The sequence below is a fragment of the Protomyctophum bolini genome (genome assembly GCF_963924005.1).
Source record: "Protomyctophum bolini genome assembly, chromosome: 18".
NCBI lineage: Eukaryota > Metazoa > Chordata > Actinopteri > Myctophiformes > Myctophidae > Protomyctophum > Protomyctophum bolini.
Window position 1 is genome coordinate 29159319 of NC_137879.1, and position 18822 is coordinate 29178140.

At 38.4% G+C, this 18822-nt stretch overlaps 1 protein-coding gene across 1 annotated transcript; it reads left to right on the forward strand.

Moving 5' to 3' along the window:
* Window positions 1-2289: 2289 nt before the first annotated feature.
* Window positions 2290-18346, forward strand: LOC308332932 (uncharacterized protein MYH16). Its single transcript, XM_080789076.1, has 5 exons — window positions 2290-2416; window positions 2936-3106; window positions 3376-3576; window positions 16896-17042; window positions 17150-18346. The coding sequence occupies exons 2-5, from the start codon at window positions 3029-3031 to the stop codon at window positions 17300-17302; spliced, it is 579 nt and encodes a 192-aa protein (XP_080645202.1). The 5' UTR covers window positions 2290-2416; window positions 2936-3028; the 3' UTR covers window positions 17303-18346.
* The last annotated feature ends 476 nt before the right edge of the window (window positions 18347-18822 follow it).

Sequence of the window (18822 nt, forward strand, 5' to 3'; positions counted from 1 at the left end):
AAAAAACATGTGGTAGACTGTAAAATACTGTAATAATATATATAAACAAGAAGATGGTGGAAAGTAACTATACCGAAACTGCATTTACTCAAGTGCTGTACTTAAGTACAACTTGGTACTTTACTTTACTTTACGATACTAGCCTACATCTCAGAGTCAAATTTGTATGTCTTACTTTGCAGATTTGAATCAGTATACAAAACATGCATCAACCACATTACCCCTGTTTTATACATAATCGAACAGCCGATCTACAAGATCAGAACGGCATCACTTGTAGATCTGCTATTTTCAAATGTATTGTACTTCCACTACAGTAAACTGCAGTGCACATATATTTTGACGCTTTATTTTTACTGAAGTAAAATCTTTACTTTACTAGATTTCTTCATATCGTGCTGCCACAACTTTTACTTAAGTAAAACATCAGACGTCCAAGGTGCAAAATAAATACAAACATTAGATGAAAATGAATCAATTCTGCACACAACAGATTGATAATCTAAGAGGAGCTCACCCCAGAAAACACCATGCAGACAGGCAGGTACTAACAAGCACCATAATAAAAAATGACTGGCCTGATGTTTCCTGTCTTTAGAAATTAATGCGCCGTCAGAATGCCGTCAGAACGCCGTCAGAACGCCGCTCCCCCGCGGAAACATGCAGGTGCCACTCAAACTACAGCACAAAGCCGCGAGTGTAAATTATTGACAGACTAGTAGTAGGCTAATGTATAATACAGTAAATACACACACCCACCGCGTTGAGTTCATGTGCGTGTGTTTGACTGACTGGTGTAGTAGAGTGATTTATGACCCCAGACATTTTGCCGGTGCATATTTATGATTTTTGAATGGATCATAAGACCCTCACTATACCTACCGCCCCCAGCCTCCCCCATTTACTCCTCTCCTCTCCCCTCCCCCCACCACATTCAGGTTATATTAGCCTCGGGTACCCATGTGTTGTATTTTGGATACATCTTTGCATCTGGGGGGGAGGGGGGGGGAGAAAATGTTGTGCAGAGTTCATTTTATTACGTGTGAATTTAATCTACAATAACTATAAGTATGGTTTCCACAAAATGTTTGTCATTAATTACATTATTGTCTCTACCAGGCCGAAGGCATGGGGAGAGTATGTTCTGCACTCCGTCCGTTTGACCGTATGTGTGTCTGTCCGTCTGTGTACAGCTAATCTCCATCACCGTCCGATGCCAAACTGTGTACACACTCTCCCTGGATGCTAATGACGCACCTCTGCCCCAATTTTCCACAATTTTAGGTACATTTTGCATGCACATTCCCACTAGGCCAAGGAAGAAATGCCAGTTGAAGATCTTCACATCAGCCTCATGGTGGCGCTATAACTGGCCCATTCATGCTTTTACCCATAACTGCACCCAAAACTTTGTACACTCCCTAGAGGCCAAGGGAAAACCTTTGACCTGCATTTTTCACATCTGCTCTTTATAGCGCTACCAGGAGGCAGACTTTTATAAAACACATTTTTTTATATTACTCCTTCAGATTTGATGCTAATATCATGCAAATCGGTTCTCATGATCTCTATAGTCATGTGATCAAGACGGGTCTGATTGGCTAAGATTGGCTTTTTCAGGAGTGGCCTGTTTTTTACAAAATGCTGCAAATCATTAACACAGCGTCCGATTACGGTGCAACCGTGCAGGCATATTCCCACTAGGCTGAGGAAGAAATGCCACTTGACATTTTTCTAAAAAGAACTTTCCTATTGGAGCTCTCCTATCATGTGCCCCGAGTGGCACTTTTTCTAGAAAACCTTGAACCTGCTGTACAGAATCTATACACACACACGGCAGTCCGTTTTTAGTTTGGGCAACTTCACAGAAACATACATATTTCTTACAACAGCTTTTTTTCTTTTTTTCCACACAACCTCAGCTGTTTCACACTTTCATAGGATATAATTATACTCATACACACAAACATCATATACACTTAATACAATAAAACAAGGAAGTAAAAAATAAAAACAACAGAGCGTCCCACAACAATGGGAAGTGGACAACGGACGATAACGAGAGCTTTACCGAGTACATACATGACTGGGGAGAGAGGCCAATGTGAATGCACCGGAAGGTCTGGGGAGAAGTGTATCTGGTGAATTGTTACTCAAGATTCCAATATCTACTGCCTCATTAGTAGATGCACTAAATATGTCTGAGCGGTGTTTTGAAGCGCCGGTAGACAGACCGATCTGCAGTCAGCATTATAGGAATGAACCGTTGTCTTTTGTTTCCTTGATCAGTTCCAGGCAGCTCTGAGCCGGGAGGAGGAATCTGGAAGTGGATCTGCAGACTCTTCAGCAGGAACACGAGGAACTACAGAATGAGCTGAGAGGATCCTCAGACAAGATCAAGAAAGCCAGCTGTGAGGTAAACCCGGAGGGCATGTTGCTTAATCCAGTGCTTTCCCAGCGTTCTGTCCCTGGAGCTCCCCTTTATCATATTGGACAGAAGCTGAGCACACACTGTATCCTTCTCGCCACTCGTGTGTCAAATAGCAAAAGTGTCCAATCTACAAGCTCAGAATCCGTCGCGCCCTGGTGCATTATGAGCTTGTAGATCAGCGATTTTTGCTATTTCAAATTTATTTAAAAATATAGTGACATCGCTACCTCAAATCGGGATGCCAGGTTGAAAGTGGATGAAAGCAGTTCTGTTTAAAATGTTGGACTTGGAACTGTTGGAAAACCCTGCCGTCATCCATTATGATAGAAGAAAATCACACGTCACTGCTGATGAATGACATGATGCAGTGATCAAAGTGTTTATACAGTAACTTGGCCACTTTCATTGATCACCAGGCAAGCTGCAAGTTAAGCATCAGTAATGACATCATTGGACTCTCTCTCTCTCTCTCTCTCTCTCTCTCCCTCTCTCTCTCTCCCGTAGTCGGCGCGTGTGGCAGAGGAGCTGCGTCTGGAACAGGAGCACACGCTCCACTTGGAGAGGGTGAAGAAAGGCCTGGAGGCCCAGATCAAAGACATGAGCAGCAGGCTGGACGAGGCCGAACAGATGGCTCTGAAGGGGGGCAAGAAGATCATCCAGAAACTGGAGGGGAAGGTATATAGAATAGATACTATAGGCCTTACGTGTGAAGCCACCGTTAAAAAACCAGCAGCAGTTGGAGGAATCAAGTATTCAGTCTTAATAGAGTGTCTCGCAGTCCTGAAAACCCCAGAATCGACTTAGCATTTTGGAACTTCATGGTTCTCATTCTAAAAGTCAATGGGGTTTTTTTTTTATGTACCATTTGGATCAGATCATGGTATTTACCAGCATATATATATATATATATATATATAACCAGCATACCGCACATCTCTGCGCAGGTGAAGGAGCTGGAGCTGGAGTTGGACTCGGAGCAGAAGCGCCACGCCGAGACGGTGAAGACCCTCCGCAAGAACGAGCGGCGCCTGAAGGAGCTGCTGTTCCAGTCCGAGGAGGACCAGAAGAACCAGCAGCGCATGCAGGAGCTGGCGGAGAGGCTGCAGAACAAGATGAAGGCCTACAAGAGACAGGTGGAGGAGGCCGTAAGTCACCCGTGGATCATGATGACCCCGCCGCCTTGCATATACAGTCTGTTGGTTTTATACTCCACCCGTTCAATATGGCTTAAAGCAAGAGTAGTTCATGTAGCATCCCGATCATTCTGAACCGCTTCCATTATTTTATACTTTGGCTATTCAGATATACAAGCTCTAAGATCTGCTATTTCTGAAGAAAAAAAGTATATATATACATATATATACACTGTATTGTGCAAAGAAAACAGTCTTAATGGGTTAATGTGACAGCTCTTATATAGCAGAAAATATATAATATAACATCAAACAGCAAACACAATAAAACACAGCAAAGAAAGAGAAAACATAAAAGAGTATCAATGTGCATGTGCATGTTTTCCTTGTAGTAGCAAAGTTTGGTGAACTTTTTGTGAACAACTTCACAGTAGGAAAGGTGCGGGCAGATGCAAAAGATACTGTACAAAGATGCGAAGCTACACAGTGTATTTGTACTGTAGCTGTTGTAGCTTTTGCAGCAGCTATACAAACGTCGGATGCATCTTTGCATCTTCATGTCGCTGGCTTCCATTGACAATGAATGGTAGAGTGTAGCTTTGCATCTGTGCGTGTGAACACAGCAATGCCGTCGGGTATCATGCCGTTTGTGTTGGACCTATGGAGAACCTACAGGGAGGGATGCGGTCTACGCCGGTCTAGGCGTATTGGGTTTGGGATATTTTAGGAAAATAAACCCTGTTGCAAACACGATTATGATATTCACAAAAGAACATTCGACAAAATTATCTCCTCGGATCAACACCCTTTGTGATTTTCAAGCCACACACACAACTAAAGAAGCAAATACATAACAGCTTCAAAATTAACAGGTGTAATCGCCTATAACCCATCGTTTTTGTCATTTCGTCATTTTTTTCAAATCCTCAAAAATGATGAAAAATGGCGCGCTATAGTATGCCGTACGATATGGGCTATAGCCCATGGTCCAAAATGATGAGAAACGAGGCTAACTTTTTTTTTCAAAATTTCAAAAAACATGGGCTATAACCCATCGTTTTTGTCATTTCGTCATTTTTTTCAAATCCTCAAAAATGATGAAAAATGGCGCGCTATAGTATGCCGTACGATATGGGCTATAGCCCATGGTCCAAAATGATGAGAAACGAGGCTAACTTTTTTTTTCAAAATTTCAAAAAACATGGGCTATAACCCATCGTTTTTGTCATTTCGTCATTTTTTTCAAATCCTCAAAAATGATGAAAAACGGCGCGCTATAGTATGCCGTACGATATGGGCTATAGCCCATGGTCCAAAATGATGAGAAACGAGGCTAACTTTTTTTTTTCAAAATTTCAAAAAACATGGGCTATAACCCATCGTTTTTGTCATTTTGTCATTTTTTTCAAATCCTAAAAAATGATGAAAAACGGCGCGCTATAGTATGCCGTACGATATGGACTATAGCCCACGGTCCAAAATGATGAGAAACGAGGCTAACTTTTTTTTTCAAAATTTCAAAAAACATGGGCTATAACCCATCGTTTTTGTCATTTCATCATTTTTTTCAAATCCTCAAAAATGATGAAAAACGGCGCGCTATAGTATGCCGTACGATATGGGCTATAGCCCATGGTCCAAAATGATGAGAAACGAGGATAAGTTTTTTTTTCAAAATTTCAAAAAACATGGGCTATAACCCATCGTTTTTGTCATTTCGTCATTTTTTTCAAATCTTCAAAAATGATGAAAAACTGCGCGCTATAGTATGCCGTACGATATGGGCTATAGCCCACGGTCCAAAATGATGAGAAACGAGGCTAACTTTTTTTTTTTCAAAATTTCAAAAAACATGGGCTATAACCCATCGTTTTTGTCATTTCGTCATTTTTTAAAAATCCTCAAAAATGATGAAAAACGGCGCGCTATAGTATGCCGTACGATATGGGCTATAGCCCATGGTCCAAAATGATGAGAAACGAGGCTAACTTTTTTTTTCAAAATTTCAAAAACATGGGCTATAACCCATCGTTTTTGTCATTTCGTCATTTTTTTCAAATCCTCAAAAATGATGAAAAACGGCGCGCTATAGTATGCCGTACGATATGGGCTATAGCCCATGGTCCAAAATGATTAGAAACGAGGCTAACTTTTTTTTTCAAAATTTCAAAAAACATGGGCTATAACCCATCGTTTTTGTCATTTCGTCATTTTTTTCAAATCCTCAAAAATGATGAAAAACGGCGCGCTATAGTATGCCGTACGATATGGGCTATAGCCCATGGTCCAAAATGATGAGAAACGAGGCTAACTTTTTTTTTCAAAATTTCAAAAAACATGGGCTATAACCCATCGTTTTTGTCATTTCGTCATTTTTTTCAAATCCTCAAAAATGATGAAAAACGGCGCGCTATAGTATGCCGTACGATATGGGCTATAGCCCATGGTCCAAAATGATGAGAAACGAGGATAACTTTTTTTTTCAAAATTTCAAAAAACATGGGCTATAACCCATCGTTTTTGTCATTTCGTCATTTTTTTCAAATCTTCAAAAATGATGAAAAACTGCGCGCTATAGTATGCCGTACGATATGGGCTATAGCCCACGGTCCCAAATGATGAGAAACGAGGCTAACTTTTTTTTTTCAAAATTTCAAAAACATGGGCTATAACCCATCGTTTTTGTCATTTCGTCATTTTTTTCAAATCCTCAAAAATGATGAAAAATGGCGCGAAATAGTATGCCGTACGATATGGGCTATAGCCCACGGTCCAAAATGATGAGAAACGAGGCTAACTTTTTTTTTCAAAATTTCAAAAACATGGGCTATAACCCATCGTTTTTGTCATTTCGTCATTTTTTTTAAATCTTCAAAAATGATGAAAAACTGCGCGCTATAGTATGCCGTACGATATGGGCTATAGCCCACGGTCCAAAATGATGAGAAACGAGGCTAACTTTTTTTTTTCAAAATTTCAAAAAACATGGGCTATAACACATCGTTTTTGTCATTTCGTCATTTTTTAAAAATCCTCAAAAATGATGAAAAACGGCGCGCTATAGTATGCCGTACGATATGGGCTATAGCCCATGGTCCAAAATGATGAGAAACGAGGCTAACTTTTTTTTTCAAAATTTCAAAAACATGGGCTATAACCCATCGTTTTTGTCATTTCGTCATTTTTTTCAAATCCTCAAAAATGATGAAAAACGGCGCGCTATAGTATGCCGTACGATATGGGCTATAGCCCATGGTCCAAAATGATGAGAAACGAGGCTAACTTTTTTTTTCAAAATTTCAAAAAACATGGGCTATAACCCATCGTTTTTGTCATTTCGTCATTTTTTTCAAATCTTCAAAAATGATGAAAAACTGCGCGCTATAGTATGCCGTACGATATGGGCTATAGCCCACGGTCCCAAATGATGAGAAACGAGGCTAACTTTTTTTTTTCAAAATTTCAAAAACATGGGCTATAACCCATCGTTTTTGTCATTTCGTCATTTTTTTCAAATCCTCAAAAATGATGAAAAATGGCGCGAAATAGTATGCCGTACGATATGGGCTATAGCCCACGGTCCAAAATGATGAGAAACGAGGCTAACTTTTTTTTTCAAAATTTCAAAAACATCGTTTTTGTCATTTCGTCATTTTTTTTAAATCTTCAAAAATGATGAAAAACTGCGCGCTATAGTATGCCGTACGATATGGGCTATAGCCCACGGTCCAAAATGATGAGAAACGAGGCTAACTTTTTTTTTTCAAAATTTCAAAAAACATGGGCTATAACCCATCGTTTTTGTCATTTCGTCATTTTTTTTAAATCCTCAAAAATGATGAAAAACGGCGCGCTATAGTATGCCGTACGATATGGGCTATAGCCCATGGTCCAAAATGATGAGAAACGAGGCTAACTTTTTTTTTCAAAATTTCAAAAACATGGGCTATAACCCATCGTTTTTGTCATTTCGTCATTTTTTTCAAATCCTCAAAAATGATGAAAAACGGCGCGCTATAGTATGCCGTACGATATGGGCTATAGCCCATGGTCCAAAATGATGAGAAACGAGGCTAACTTTTTTTTTCAAAATTTCAAAAAACATGGGCTATAACCCATCGTTTTTGTCATTTCGTCATTTTTTTCAAATCCTCAAAAATGATGAAAAACGGCGCGCTATAGTATGCCGTACGATATGGGCTATAGCCCATGGTCCAAAATGATGAGAAACGAGGCTAACTTTTTTTTTCAAAATTTCAAAAAACATGGGCTATAACCCATCGTTTTTGTCATTTCGTCATTTTTTTCAAATCCTCAAAAATGATGAAAAACGGCGCGCTATAGTATGCCGTACGATATGGGCTATAGCCCATGGTCCAAAATGATGAGAAACGAGGATAACTTTTTTTTTCAACATTTCAAAAAACATGGGCTATAACCCATCGTTTTTGTCATTTTGTCATTTTTTTCAAATCCTCAAAAATGATGAAAAACGGCGCGAAATAGTATGCCGTACGATATGGGCTATAGCCCACGGTCCAAAATGATGAGAAACGAGGCTAACTTTTTTTTCTTCAAAATTTCAAAAAACATGGGCTATAACCCATCGTTTTTGTCATTTCGTCATTTTTTTAAAATCCTCAAAAATGATGAAAAACGGCGCGCTATAGTATGCCGTACGATATGGGCTATAGCCCATGGTCCAAAATGATGAGAAACGAGGCTAACTTTTTTTTTCAAAATTTCAAAAACATGGGCTATAACCCATCGTTTTTGTCATTTCGTCATTTTTTTCAATTCCTCAAAAATGATGAAAAACGGCGCGCTATAGTATGCCGTACGATATGGGCTATAGCCCATGGTCCAAAATGATGAGAAACGAGGCTAACTTTTTTTTTTTAAATTTCAAAAAACATGGGCTATAACCCATCGTTTTTGTCATTTCGTCATTTTTTTCAAATCCTCAAAAATGATGAAAAACGGCGCGCTATAGTATGCCGTACGATATGGGCTATAGCCCATGGTCCAAAATGATGAGAAACGAGGCTAACTTTTTTTTTCAACATTTCAAAAAACATGGGCTATAACCCATCGTTTTTGTCATTTCGTCATTTTTTTTAAATCCTCAAAAATGATGAAAAACGGCGCGCTATAGTATGCCGTACGATATGGCCCATGGTCCAAAATGATGAGAAACGAGGATAACTTTTTTTTTCAAAATTTCAAAAAACATGGGCTATAACCCATCGTTTTTGTCATTTCGTCATTTTTTTCAAATCTTCAAAAATGATGAAAAACTGCGCGCTATAGTATGCCGTACGATATGGGCTATAGCCCACGGTCCCAAATGATGAGAAACGAGGCTAACTTTTTTTTTTCCAAAATTTCAAAAACATGGGCTATAACCCATCGTTTTTGTCATTTCGTCATTTTTTTCAAATCTTCAAAAATGATGAAAAACTGCGCGAAATAGTATGCCGTACGATATGGGCTATAGCCCACGGTCCAAAATGATGAGAAACGAGGCTAACTTTTTTTTCTTCAAAATTTCAAAAAACATGGGCTATAACCCATCGTTTTTGTCATTTCGTCATTTTTTTCAAATCCTCAAAAATGATGAAAAACGGCGCGCTATAGTATGCCGTACGATATGGGCTATAGCCCATGGTCCAAAATGATGAGAAACGAGGCTAACTTTTTTTTTTTTAATTTCAAAAAACATGGGCTATAACCCATCGTTTTTGTCATTTCGTCATTTTTTTTAAATCTTCAAAAATGATGAAAAACTGCGCGCTATAGTATGCCGTACGATATGGGCTATAGCCCACGGTCCAAAATGATGAGAAACGAGGCTAACTTTTTTTTTTCAAAATTTCAAAAAACATGGGCTATAACCCATCGTTTTTGTCATTTCGTCATTTTTTTTAAATCCTCAAAAATGATGAAAAACGGCGCGCTATAGTATGCCGTACGATATGGGCTATAGCCCATGGTCCAAAATGATGAGAAACGAGGCTAACTTTTTTTTTCAAAATTTCAAAAACATGGGCTATAACCCATCGTTTTTGTCATTTCGTCATTTTTTTCAAATCCTCAAAAATGATGAAAAACGGCGCGCTATAGTATGCCGTACGATATGGGCTATAGCCCATGGTCCAAAATGATGAGAAACGAGGCTAACTTTTTTTTTCAAAATTTCAAAAAACATGGGCTATAACCCATCGTTTTTGTCATTTCGTCATTTTTTTCAAATCCTCAAAAATGATGAAAAACGGCGCGCTATAGTATGCCGTACGATATGGGCTATAGCCCATGGTCCAAAATGATGAGAAACGAGGCTAACTTTTTTTTTCAAAATTTCAAAAAACATGGGCTATAACCCATCGTTTTTGTCATTTCGTCATTTTTTTCAAATCCTCAAAAATGATGAAAAACGGCGCGCTATAGTATGCCGTACGATATGGGCTATAGCCCATGGTCCAAAATGATGAGAAACGAGGATAACTTTTTTTTTCAACATTTCAAAAAACATGGGCTATAACCCATCGTTTTTGTCATTTTGTCATTTTTTTCAAATCCTCAAAAATGATGAAAAACGGCGCGAAATAGTATGCCGTACGATATGGGCTATAGCCCACGGTCCAAAATGATGAGAAACGAGGCTAACTTTTTTTTCTTCAAAATTTCAAAAAACATGGGCTATAACCCATCGTTTTTGTCATTTCGTCATTTTTTTAAAATCCTCAAAAATGATGAAAAACGGCCCGCTATAGTATGCCGTACGATATGGGCTATAGCCCATGGTCCAAAATGATGAGAAACGAGGCTAACTTTTTTTTTCAAAATTTCAAAAACATGGGCTATAACCCATCGTTTTTGTCATTTCGTCATTTTTTTCAATTCCTCAAAAATGATGAAAAACGGCGCGCTATAGTATGCCGTACGATATGGGCTATAGCCCATGGTCCAAAATGATGAGAAACGAGGCTAACTTTTTTTTTTTAAATTTCAAAAAACATGGGCTATAACCCATCGTTTTTGTCATTTCGTCATTTTTTTCAAATCCTCAAAAATGATGAAAAACGGCGCGCTATAGTATGCCGTACGATATGGGCTATAGCCCATGGTCCAAAATGATGAGAAACGAGGCTAACTTTTTTTTTCAACATTTCAAAAAACATGGGCTATAACCCATCGTTTTTGTCATTTCGTCATTTTTTTTAAATCCTCAAAAATGATGAAAAACGGCGCGCTATAGTATGCCGTACGATATGGCCCATGGTCCAAAATGATGAGAAACGAGGATAACTTTTTTTTTCAAAATTTCAAAAAACATGGGCTATAACCCATCGTTTTTGTCATTTCGTCATTTTTTTCAAATCTTCAAAAATGATGAAAAACTGCGCGCTATAGTATGCCGTACGATATGGGCTATAGCCCACGGTCCCAAATGATGAGAAACGAGGCTAACTTTTTTTTTTCCAAAATTTCAAAAACATGGGCTATAACCCATCGTTTTTGTCATTTCGTCATTTTTTTCAAATCTTCAAAAATGATGAAAAACTGCGCGAAATAGTATGCCGTACGATATGGGCTATAGCCCACGGTCCAAAATGATGAGAAACGAGGCTAACTTTTTTTTCTTCAAAATTTCAAAAAACATGGGCTATAACCCATCGTTTTTGTCATTTCGTCATTTTTTTCAAATCCTCAAAAATGATGAAAAACGGCGCGCTATAGTATGCCGTACGATATGGGCTATAGCCCATGGTCCAAAATGATGAGAAACGAGGCTAACTTTTTTTTTTTTAATTTAAAAAAACATGGGCTATAACCCATCGTTTTTGTCATTTCGTCATTTTTTTCAAATCCTCAAAAATGATGAAAAACGGCGCGCTATAGTATGCCGTACGATATGGGCTATAGCCCATGGTCCAAAATGATGAGAAACGAGGCTAACTTTTTTTTTCAACATTTCAAAAAACATGGGCTATAACCCATCGTTTTTGTCATTTCGTCATTTTTTTCAAATCCTCAAAAATGATGAAAAACGGCGCGCTATAGTATGCCGTACGATATGGCCCATGGTCCAAAATGATGAGAAACGAGGATAACTTTTTTTTTCAAAATTTCAAAAAACATGGGCTATAACCCATCGTTTTTGTCATTTCGTCATTTTTTTCAAATCTTCAAAAATGATGAAAAACTGCGCGCTATAGTATGCCGTACGATATGGGCTATAGCCCACGGTCCCAAATGATGAGAAACGAGGCTAACTTTTTTTTTTCCAAAATTTCAAAAACATGGGCTATAACCCATCGTTTTTGTCATTTCGTCATTTTTTTCAAATCTTCAAAAATGATGAAAAACTGCGCGAAATAGTATGCCGTACGATATGGGCTATAGCCCACGGTCCAAAATGATGAGAAACGAGGCTAACTTTTTTTTCTTCAAAATTTCAAAAAACATGGGCTATAACCCATCGTTTTTGTCATTTCGTCATTTTTTTCAAATCCTCAAAAATGATGAAAAACGGCGCGCTATAGTATGCCGTACGATATGGGCTATAGCCCATGGTCCAAAATGATGAGAAACGAGGCTAACTTTTTTTTTCCCAAAATTTCAAAAACATGGGCTATAACCCATCGTTTTTGTCATTTCGTCATTTTTTTCAAATCTTCAAAAATGATGAAAAACTGCGCGAAATAGTATGCCGTACGATATGGGCTATAGCCCACGGTCCAAAATGATGAGAAACGAGGCTAACTTTTTTTTCTTCAAAATTTCAAAAAACATGGGCTATAACCCATCGTTTTTGTCATTTCGTCATTTTTTTAAAATCCTCAAAAATGATGAAAAACGGCGCGCTATAGTATGCCGTACGATATGGGCTATAGCCCATGGTCCAAAATGATGATAAACGAGGCTAACTTTTTTTTTCAAATTTCAAAAACATGGGCTATAACCCATCGTTTTTGTCATTTCGTCATTTTTTTCAATTCCTCAAAAATGATGAAAAACGGCGCGCTATAGTATGCCGTACGATATGGGCTATAGCCCATGGTCCAAAATGATGAGAAACGAGGCTAACTTTTTTTTTCAAAATTTCAAAAAACATGGGCTATAACCCATCGTTTTTGTCATTTCGTCATTTTTTTCAAATCCTCAAAAATGATGAAAAACGGCGCGCTATAGTATGCCGTACGATATGGGCTATAGCCCATGGTCCAAAATGATGAGAAACAAGGCTAACTTTTTTTTTCAACATTTCAAAAAACATGGGCTATAACCCATCGTTTTTGTCATTTTGTCATTTTTTTCAAATCCTCAAAAATGATGAAAAACGGCGCGAAATAGTATGCCGTACGATATGGGCTATAGCCCACGGTCCAAAATGATGAGAAACGAGGCTAACTTTTTTTTCTTCAAAATTTAAAAAAACATGGGCTATAACCCATCGTTTTTGTCATTTCGTCATTTTTTTAAAATCCTCAAAAATGATGAAAAACGGCGCGCTATAGTATGCCGTACGATATGGGCTATAGCCCATGGTCCAAAATGATGAGAAACGAGGCTAACTTTTTTTTTCAAAATTTCAAAAACATGGGCTATAACCCATCGTTTTTGTCATTTCGTCATTTTTTTCAATTCCTCAAAAATGATGAAAAACGGCGCGCTATAGTATGCCGTACGATATGGGCTATAGCCCATGGTCCAAAATGATGAGAAACGAGGCTAACTTTTTTTTTTTTAATTTCAAAAAACATGGGCTATAACCCATCGTTTTTGTCATTTCGTCATTTTTTTCAAATCCTCAAAAATGATGAAAAACGGCGCGCTATAGTATGCCGTACGATATGGGCTATAGCCCATGGTCCAAAATGATGAGAAACGAGGCTAACTTTTTTTTTCAACATTTCAAAAAACATGGGCTATAACCCATCGTTTTTGTCATTTCGTCATTTTTTTCAAATCCTCAAAAATGATGAAAAACGGCGCGCTATAGTATGCCGTACGATATGGCCCATGGTCCAAAATGATGAGAAACGAGGATAACTTTTTTTTTCAAAATTTCAAAAAACATGGGCTATAACCCATCGTTTTTGTCATTTCGTCATTTTTTTCAAATCTTCAAAAATGATGAAAAACTGCGCGCTATAGTATGCCGTACGATATGGGCTATAGCCCACGGTCCCAAATGATGAGAAACGAGGCTAACTTTTTTTTTTCAAAATTTCAAAAACATGGGCTATAACCCATCGTTTTTGTCATTTCGTCATTTTTTTCAAATCCTCAAAAATGATGAAAAATGGCGCGAAATAGTATGCCGTACGATATGGGCTATAGCCCACGGTCCAAAATGATGAGAAACGAGGCTAACTTTTTTTTTCAAAATTTCAAAAACATGGGCTATAACCCATCGTTTTTGTCATTTCGTCATTTTTTTCAAATCCTCAAAAATGATGAAAAATGGCGCGCTATAGTATGCCGTACGATATGGACTATAGCCCACGGTCCAAAATGATGAGAAACGAGGCTAACTTTTTTTTTCAAATTTTCAAAAAACATGGGCTATAACCCATCGTTTTTGTCATTTCGTCATTTTTTTCAAATCCTCAAAAATGATGAAAAACGGCGCGCTATAGTATGCCGTACGATATGGGCTATAGCCCATGGTCCAAAATGATGAGAAACGAGGATAACTTTTTTTTTCAAAATTTCAAAAAACATGGGCTATAACCCATCGTTTTTGTCATTTCGTCATTTTTTTCAAATCTTCAAAAATGATGAAAAACTGCGCGAAATAGTATGCCGTACGATATGGGCTATAGCCCACGGTCCAAAATGATGAGAAACGAGGCTAACTTTTTTTTTTCAAAATTTCAAAAAACATGGGCTATAACCCATCGTTTTTGTCATTTTGTCATTTTTTTTAAATCCTCAAAAATGATGAAAAATGGCGCGCTATAGTATGCCGTACGATATGGACTATAGCCCACGGTCCAAAATGATGAGAAACGAGGCTAACTTTTTTTTTCAAATTTTCAAAAAACATGGGCTATAACCCATCGTTTTTGTCAATTCGTCATTTTTTTCAAATCCTCAAAAATGATGAAAAACGGCGCGCTATAGTATGCCGTACGATATGGGCTATAGCCCACGGTCCCAAATGATGAGAAACGAGGCTAACTTTTTTTTTTCAAAATTTCAAAAACATGGGCTATAACCCATCGTTTTTGTCATTTCGTCATTTTTTTAAAATCCTCAAAAATGATGAAAAACGGCGCGCTATAGTATGCCGTACGATATGGGCTATAGCCCATGGTCCAAAATGATGAGAAACGAGGATAACTTTTTTTTTCAAAATTTCAAAAACATGGGCTATAACCCATCGTTTTTGTCATTTCGTCATTTTTTTCAAATCCTCAAAAATGATGAAAAACGGCGCGCTATAGTATGCCGTACGATATGGGCTATAGCCCATGGTCCAAAATGATGAGAAACGAGGCTAACTTTTTTTTTCAAAATTTCAAAAACATGGGCTATAACCCATCGTTTTTGTCATTTCGTCATTTTTTTCAAATCCTCAAAAATGATGAAAAACGGCGCGCTATAGTATGCCGTACGATATGGGCTATAGCCCATGGTCCAAAATGATGAGAAACGAGGCTAACCTTTTTTTTCAAAATTTCAAAAAACATGGCCTATAACCCATTGTTTTTGTCATTTCGTCATTTTTTTCAAATCTTCAAAAATGATGAAAAACTGCGCGAAATAGTATGCCGTACGATATGGGCTATAGCCCACGGTCCAAAATGATGAGAAACGAGGCTAACTTTTTTTTTTCAAAATTTCAAAAAACATGGGCTATAACCCATCGTTTTTGTCATTTTGTCATTTTTTTTAAATCCTCAAAAATGATGAAAAATGGCGCGCTATAGTATGCCGTACGATATGGACTATAGCCCACGGTCCAAAATGATGAGAAACGAGGCTAACTTTTTTTTTCAAATTTTCAAAAAACATGGGCTATAACCCATCGTTTTTGTCAATTCGTCATTTTTTTCAAATCCTCAAAAATGATGAAAAACGGCGCGCTATAGTATGCCGTACGATATGGGCTATAGCCCACGGTCCCAAATGATGAGAAACGAGGCTAACTTTTTTTTTTCAAAATTTCAAAAACATGGGCTATAACCCATCGTTTTTGTCATTTCGTCATTTTTTTAAAATCCTCAAAAATGATGAAAAACGGCGCGCTATAGTATGCCGTACGATATGGGCTATAGCCCATGGTCCAAAATGATGAGAAACGAGGATAACTTTTTTTTTCAAAATTTCAAAAACATGGGCTATAACCCATCGTTTTTGTCATTTCGTCATTTTTTTCAAATCCTCAAAAATGATGAAAAACGGCGCGCTATAGTATGCCGTACGATATGGGCTATAGCCCATGGTCCAAAATGATGAGAAACGAGGCTAACTTTTTTTTTCAAAATTTCAAAAACATGGGCTATAACCCATCGTTTTTGTCATTTCGTCATTTTTTTCAAATCCTCAAAAATGATGAAAAACGGCGCGCTATAGTATGCCGTACGATATGGGCTATAGCCCATGGTCCAAAATGATGAGAAACGAGGCTAACCTTTTTTTTCAAAATTTCAAAAAACATGGCCTATAACCCATTGTTTTTGTCATTTCGTCATTTTTTTCAAATCCTCAAAAATGATGAAAAACGGCGCGCTATAGTATGCCGTACGATATGGGCTATAGCCCATGGTCCAAAATGATGAGAAACGAGGCTAACTTTTTTTTTCAAAATTTCAAAAAACATGGGCTATAACTAATCGGCATATCCCAGGTTTCCAGAAAGTTAGAAAGTAGAAAGTTCTCGTTCAGGGTTTTATTCCAGATTTAATCCAGCCCATTTTGAATATATGATTTCATGGATTCTGTCCGTCTGTGTTTGTTTTAGCACATTTGTCTGGTTTTATTGTTTTCTATTGTGCTACCATCCATGTGCCCTTGATACATCTTTTATTGATTGGCTCTGGCAGCACGTTTCAAACGGAAACGCATGACGTGTTTCCAGTTCCAATCTGCTGCTGAACCGATCAAACCAATCTATCTATGGGGAAAATGAACTGGAGCAGGCCACCATCTGGGAGCACAGTTATGCACAGAGCCTAATACAGTAGTTTGAAGAACAAAACAAGAAGCTCTCGTAGGCTTACAGACATTAAAATATTAAGAAAGGATTTCATCAAAAACGTGTTGAGGGAATACAGTACATTTTCAATTCACCTCCTGGCTTCTACCTTGCTGTACAGGAGGAGCAGGCCAACATGAATCTGGCAAAGTACAGGAAGACGGTTCATGAGCTGGACGACGCGGAAGAGCGAGCCGACATCGCCGAGTCGGCACTCACCAAGATCAGAACCAAGAACCGAGGCAGCTTCGGCAAAGGATACTCATCTGTGAGTATCAAGTTCAAAGTTCAATTATTTTTGTAGGGCCGCGCGGCCTGAAAAGAGGTTCTTTGACCTGCATGCATGCATCCTCTGACTATCTTCTCGTTTTCCAGGGTTACAGCACACCCTACCCTGGGCTGGTCAGGTCACCCAGCTCCGTGGGGTCGGAGGGCAGGGGTGAGAAGATCCTCAACGATGACCACGAGTCCGTCAGCTCCCTCATCCCAGCATATCTCAACTCTCTCAAGAAGCTCATGATAGAGTAAAGTGCAGCCACTTAGAACGGCTGTGTGTCTAGGATCTCAAAGTGCAACTAGTTTCCTTTGAGAGCGGCTGTCAATCATTCTGGCTATGCCCATTGGTTTTGTACCCTTCCTCAGTGTTCATTCAACCCTGAACTCTGAGATGGAATCAAATGGTTCATTTGGTTTGGACTCTTCTCCTGGTTTGTAGTTAAATTAACACTGAGGAGTACAGTACAGGTACAGAATGGCCGGTACTGTAGTTTCACAACACATCAGCAGTTAATTGTACTCAAATGAACACCTGTGAATGTGGAACCGTGCATTGTGTGTACAGTATGTTGCAATGTATCTACTTGTGTGTTATTATGGTCACACTTCTAATGACTCCAGTTTTAATACAACACCCTTTTATATCCAATTTCTTATATAAAAAGAGAGTATTTGTATCCTCCTGATGGGGGAAATGACTTTTCTGCATTCACCGAGCAGAAGTGTCTTGCTCAGGAACACATGTAGACTCAGCTATGGCTGCCCATGTTGTCAATGTTTGTATGACAAAACATTTAAATTAAATGTGAACACCGGTGCATGGTGGTCTAAGATAATAGAACAAAATTCCTTGTTTACAACAAAGCACAGGTGGACAGCTTACTGAACAATATCATGGATCCCCAATAGGCCCCGTAGGCCAGTTGTGGCCCTCGAGAGCCAGTGGGGCCTTGAGCACACAAAAGAAAAAGCTTGGTGTCGTCCTTGACATCATTTGCCCCATTTGGGGAGGGGGGATAATCAGCAAACCCTGACCTTTGTACGTAGTCCTACAACGGATAGTGCATATTTCAATGTGATGCAATTTAATGCAGTGAGAGTTTGTAGATCTGCTATTTTATATATATTTTTTCTATAATGGCAGGCCGACAATGGGGATGCCAGGTTGAAAGTTCCAGTGGTTAACCACTTCTTTAATATAGATGGCCAAAAGGTTTAACAATGCTTCTCCAAACTATTTTATTGTTGAATGTGAAAATGCATTTTTAAATGAAAATAAACATTCATTGTATTGCTCTGTGCGTACTCAAGGTGCAATTATTTTAATTAACATGTTTTCATTATATTAACTAGAGTGGTGCACGTTGGGCATTATGTTATGCTTTAGCTATTGAAAAATAGCAGATCTACAAGCTCATAGCGCGCCACAGAGTGTCGCGCTACGAGCTTGTAGGTCTGCTATTTTTGAAAAATCTAAGAACGACTGACATTTTTAGAATCTGATCTCAGGTCATGAGAAACATTAGCAAATTGCGGAGGATTTTTCTCCAAAAATTCTAAAATAATAAATAAATAATGGCTATAACCTCTGCTAAATAAATTTACATTTCCGCAATTTCCGCAATTACCATTTCCGCAATTTCCGCAATTCCGCAATTTGACAAAAACCATCGTTTTTGTCAAATTGCAGAATTGCGGAAATTGCGGAAATGGTAATTGCGGAAATGGAAATTGCGGAAATTGCGGAATTACGATTTCCGCGATTTCCGCAA

What these genes read in the sequence shown, in the direction of transcription:
- LOC308332932 (XM_080789076.1), top strand. Translation starts at nt 3,029, where the DNA reads ATGAGCAGCAGGCTGGACGAGGCCGAACAGATGGCTCTGAAGGGGGGC. An exon ending in TCCAGAAACTGGAGGGGAAG is followed by an intron (nt 3,107 to 3,375) that starts GTATATAGAATA and finishes ATCTCTGCGCAG; the next exon opens with GTGAAGGAGCTGGAGCTGGA. An exon ending in TCGGCAAAGGATACTCATCT is followed by an intron (nt 17,043 to 17,149) that starts GTGAGTATCAAG and finishes CTCGTTTTCCAG; the next exon opens with GGTTACAGCACACCCTACCC.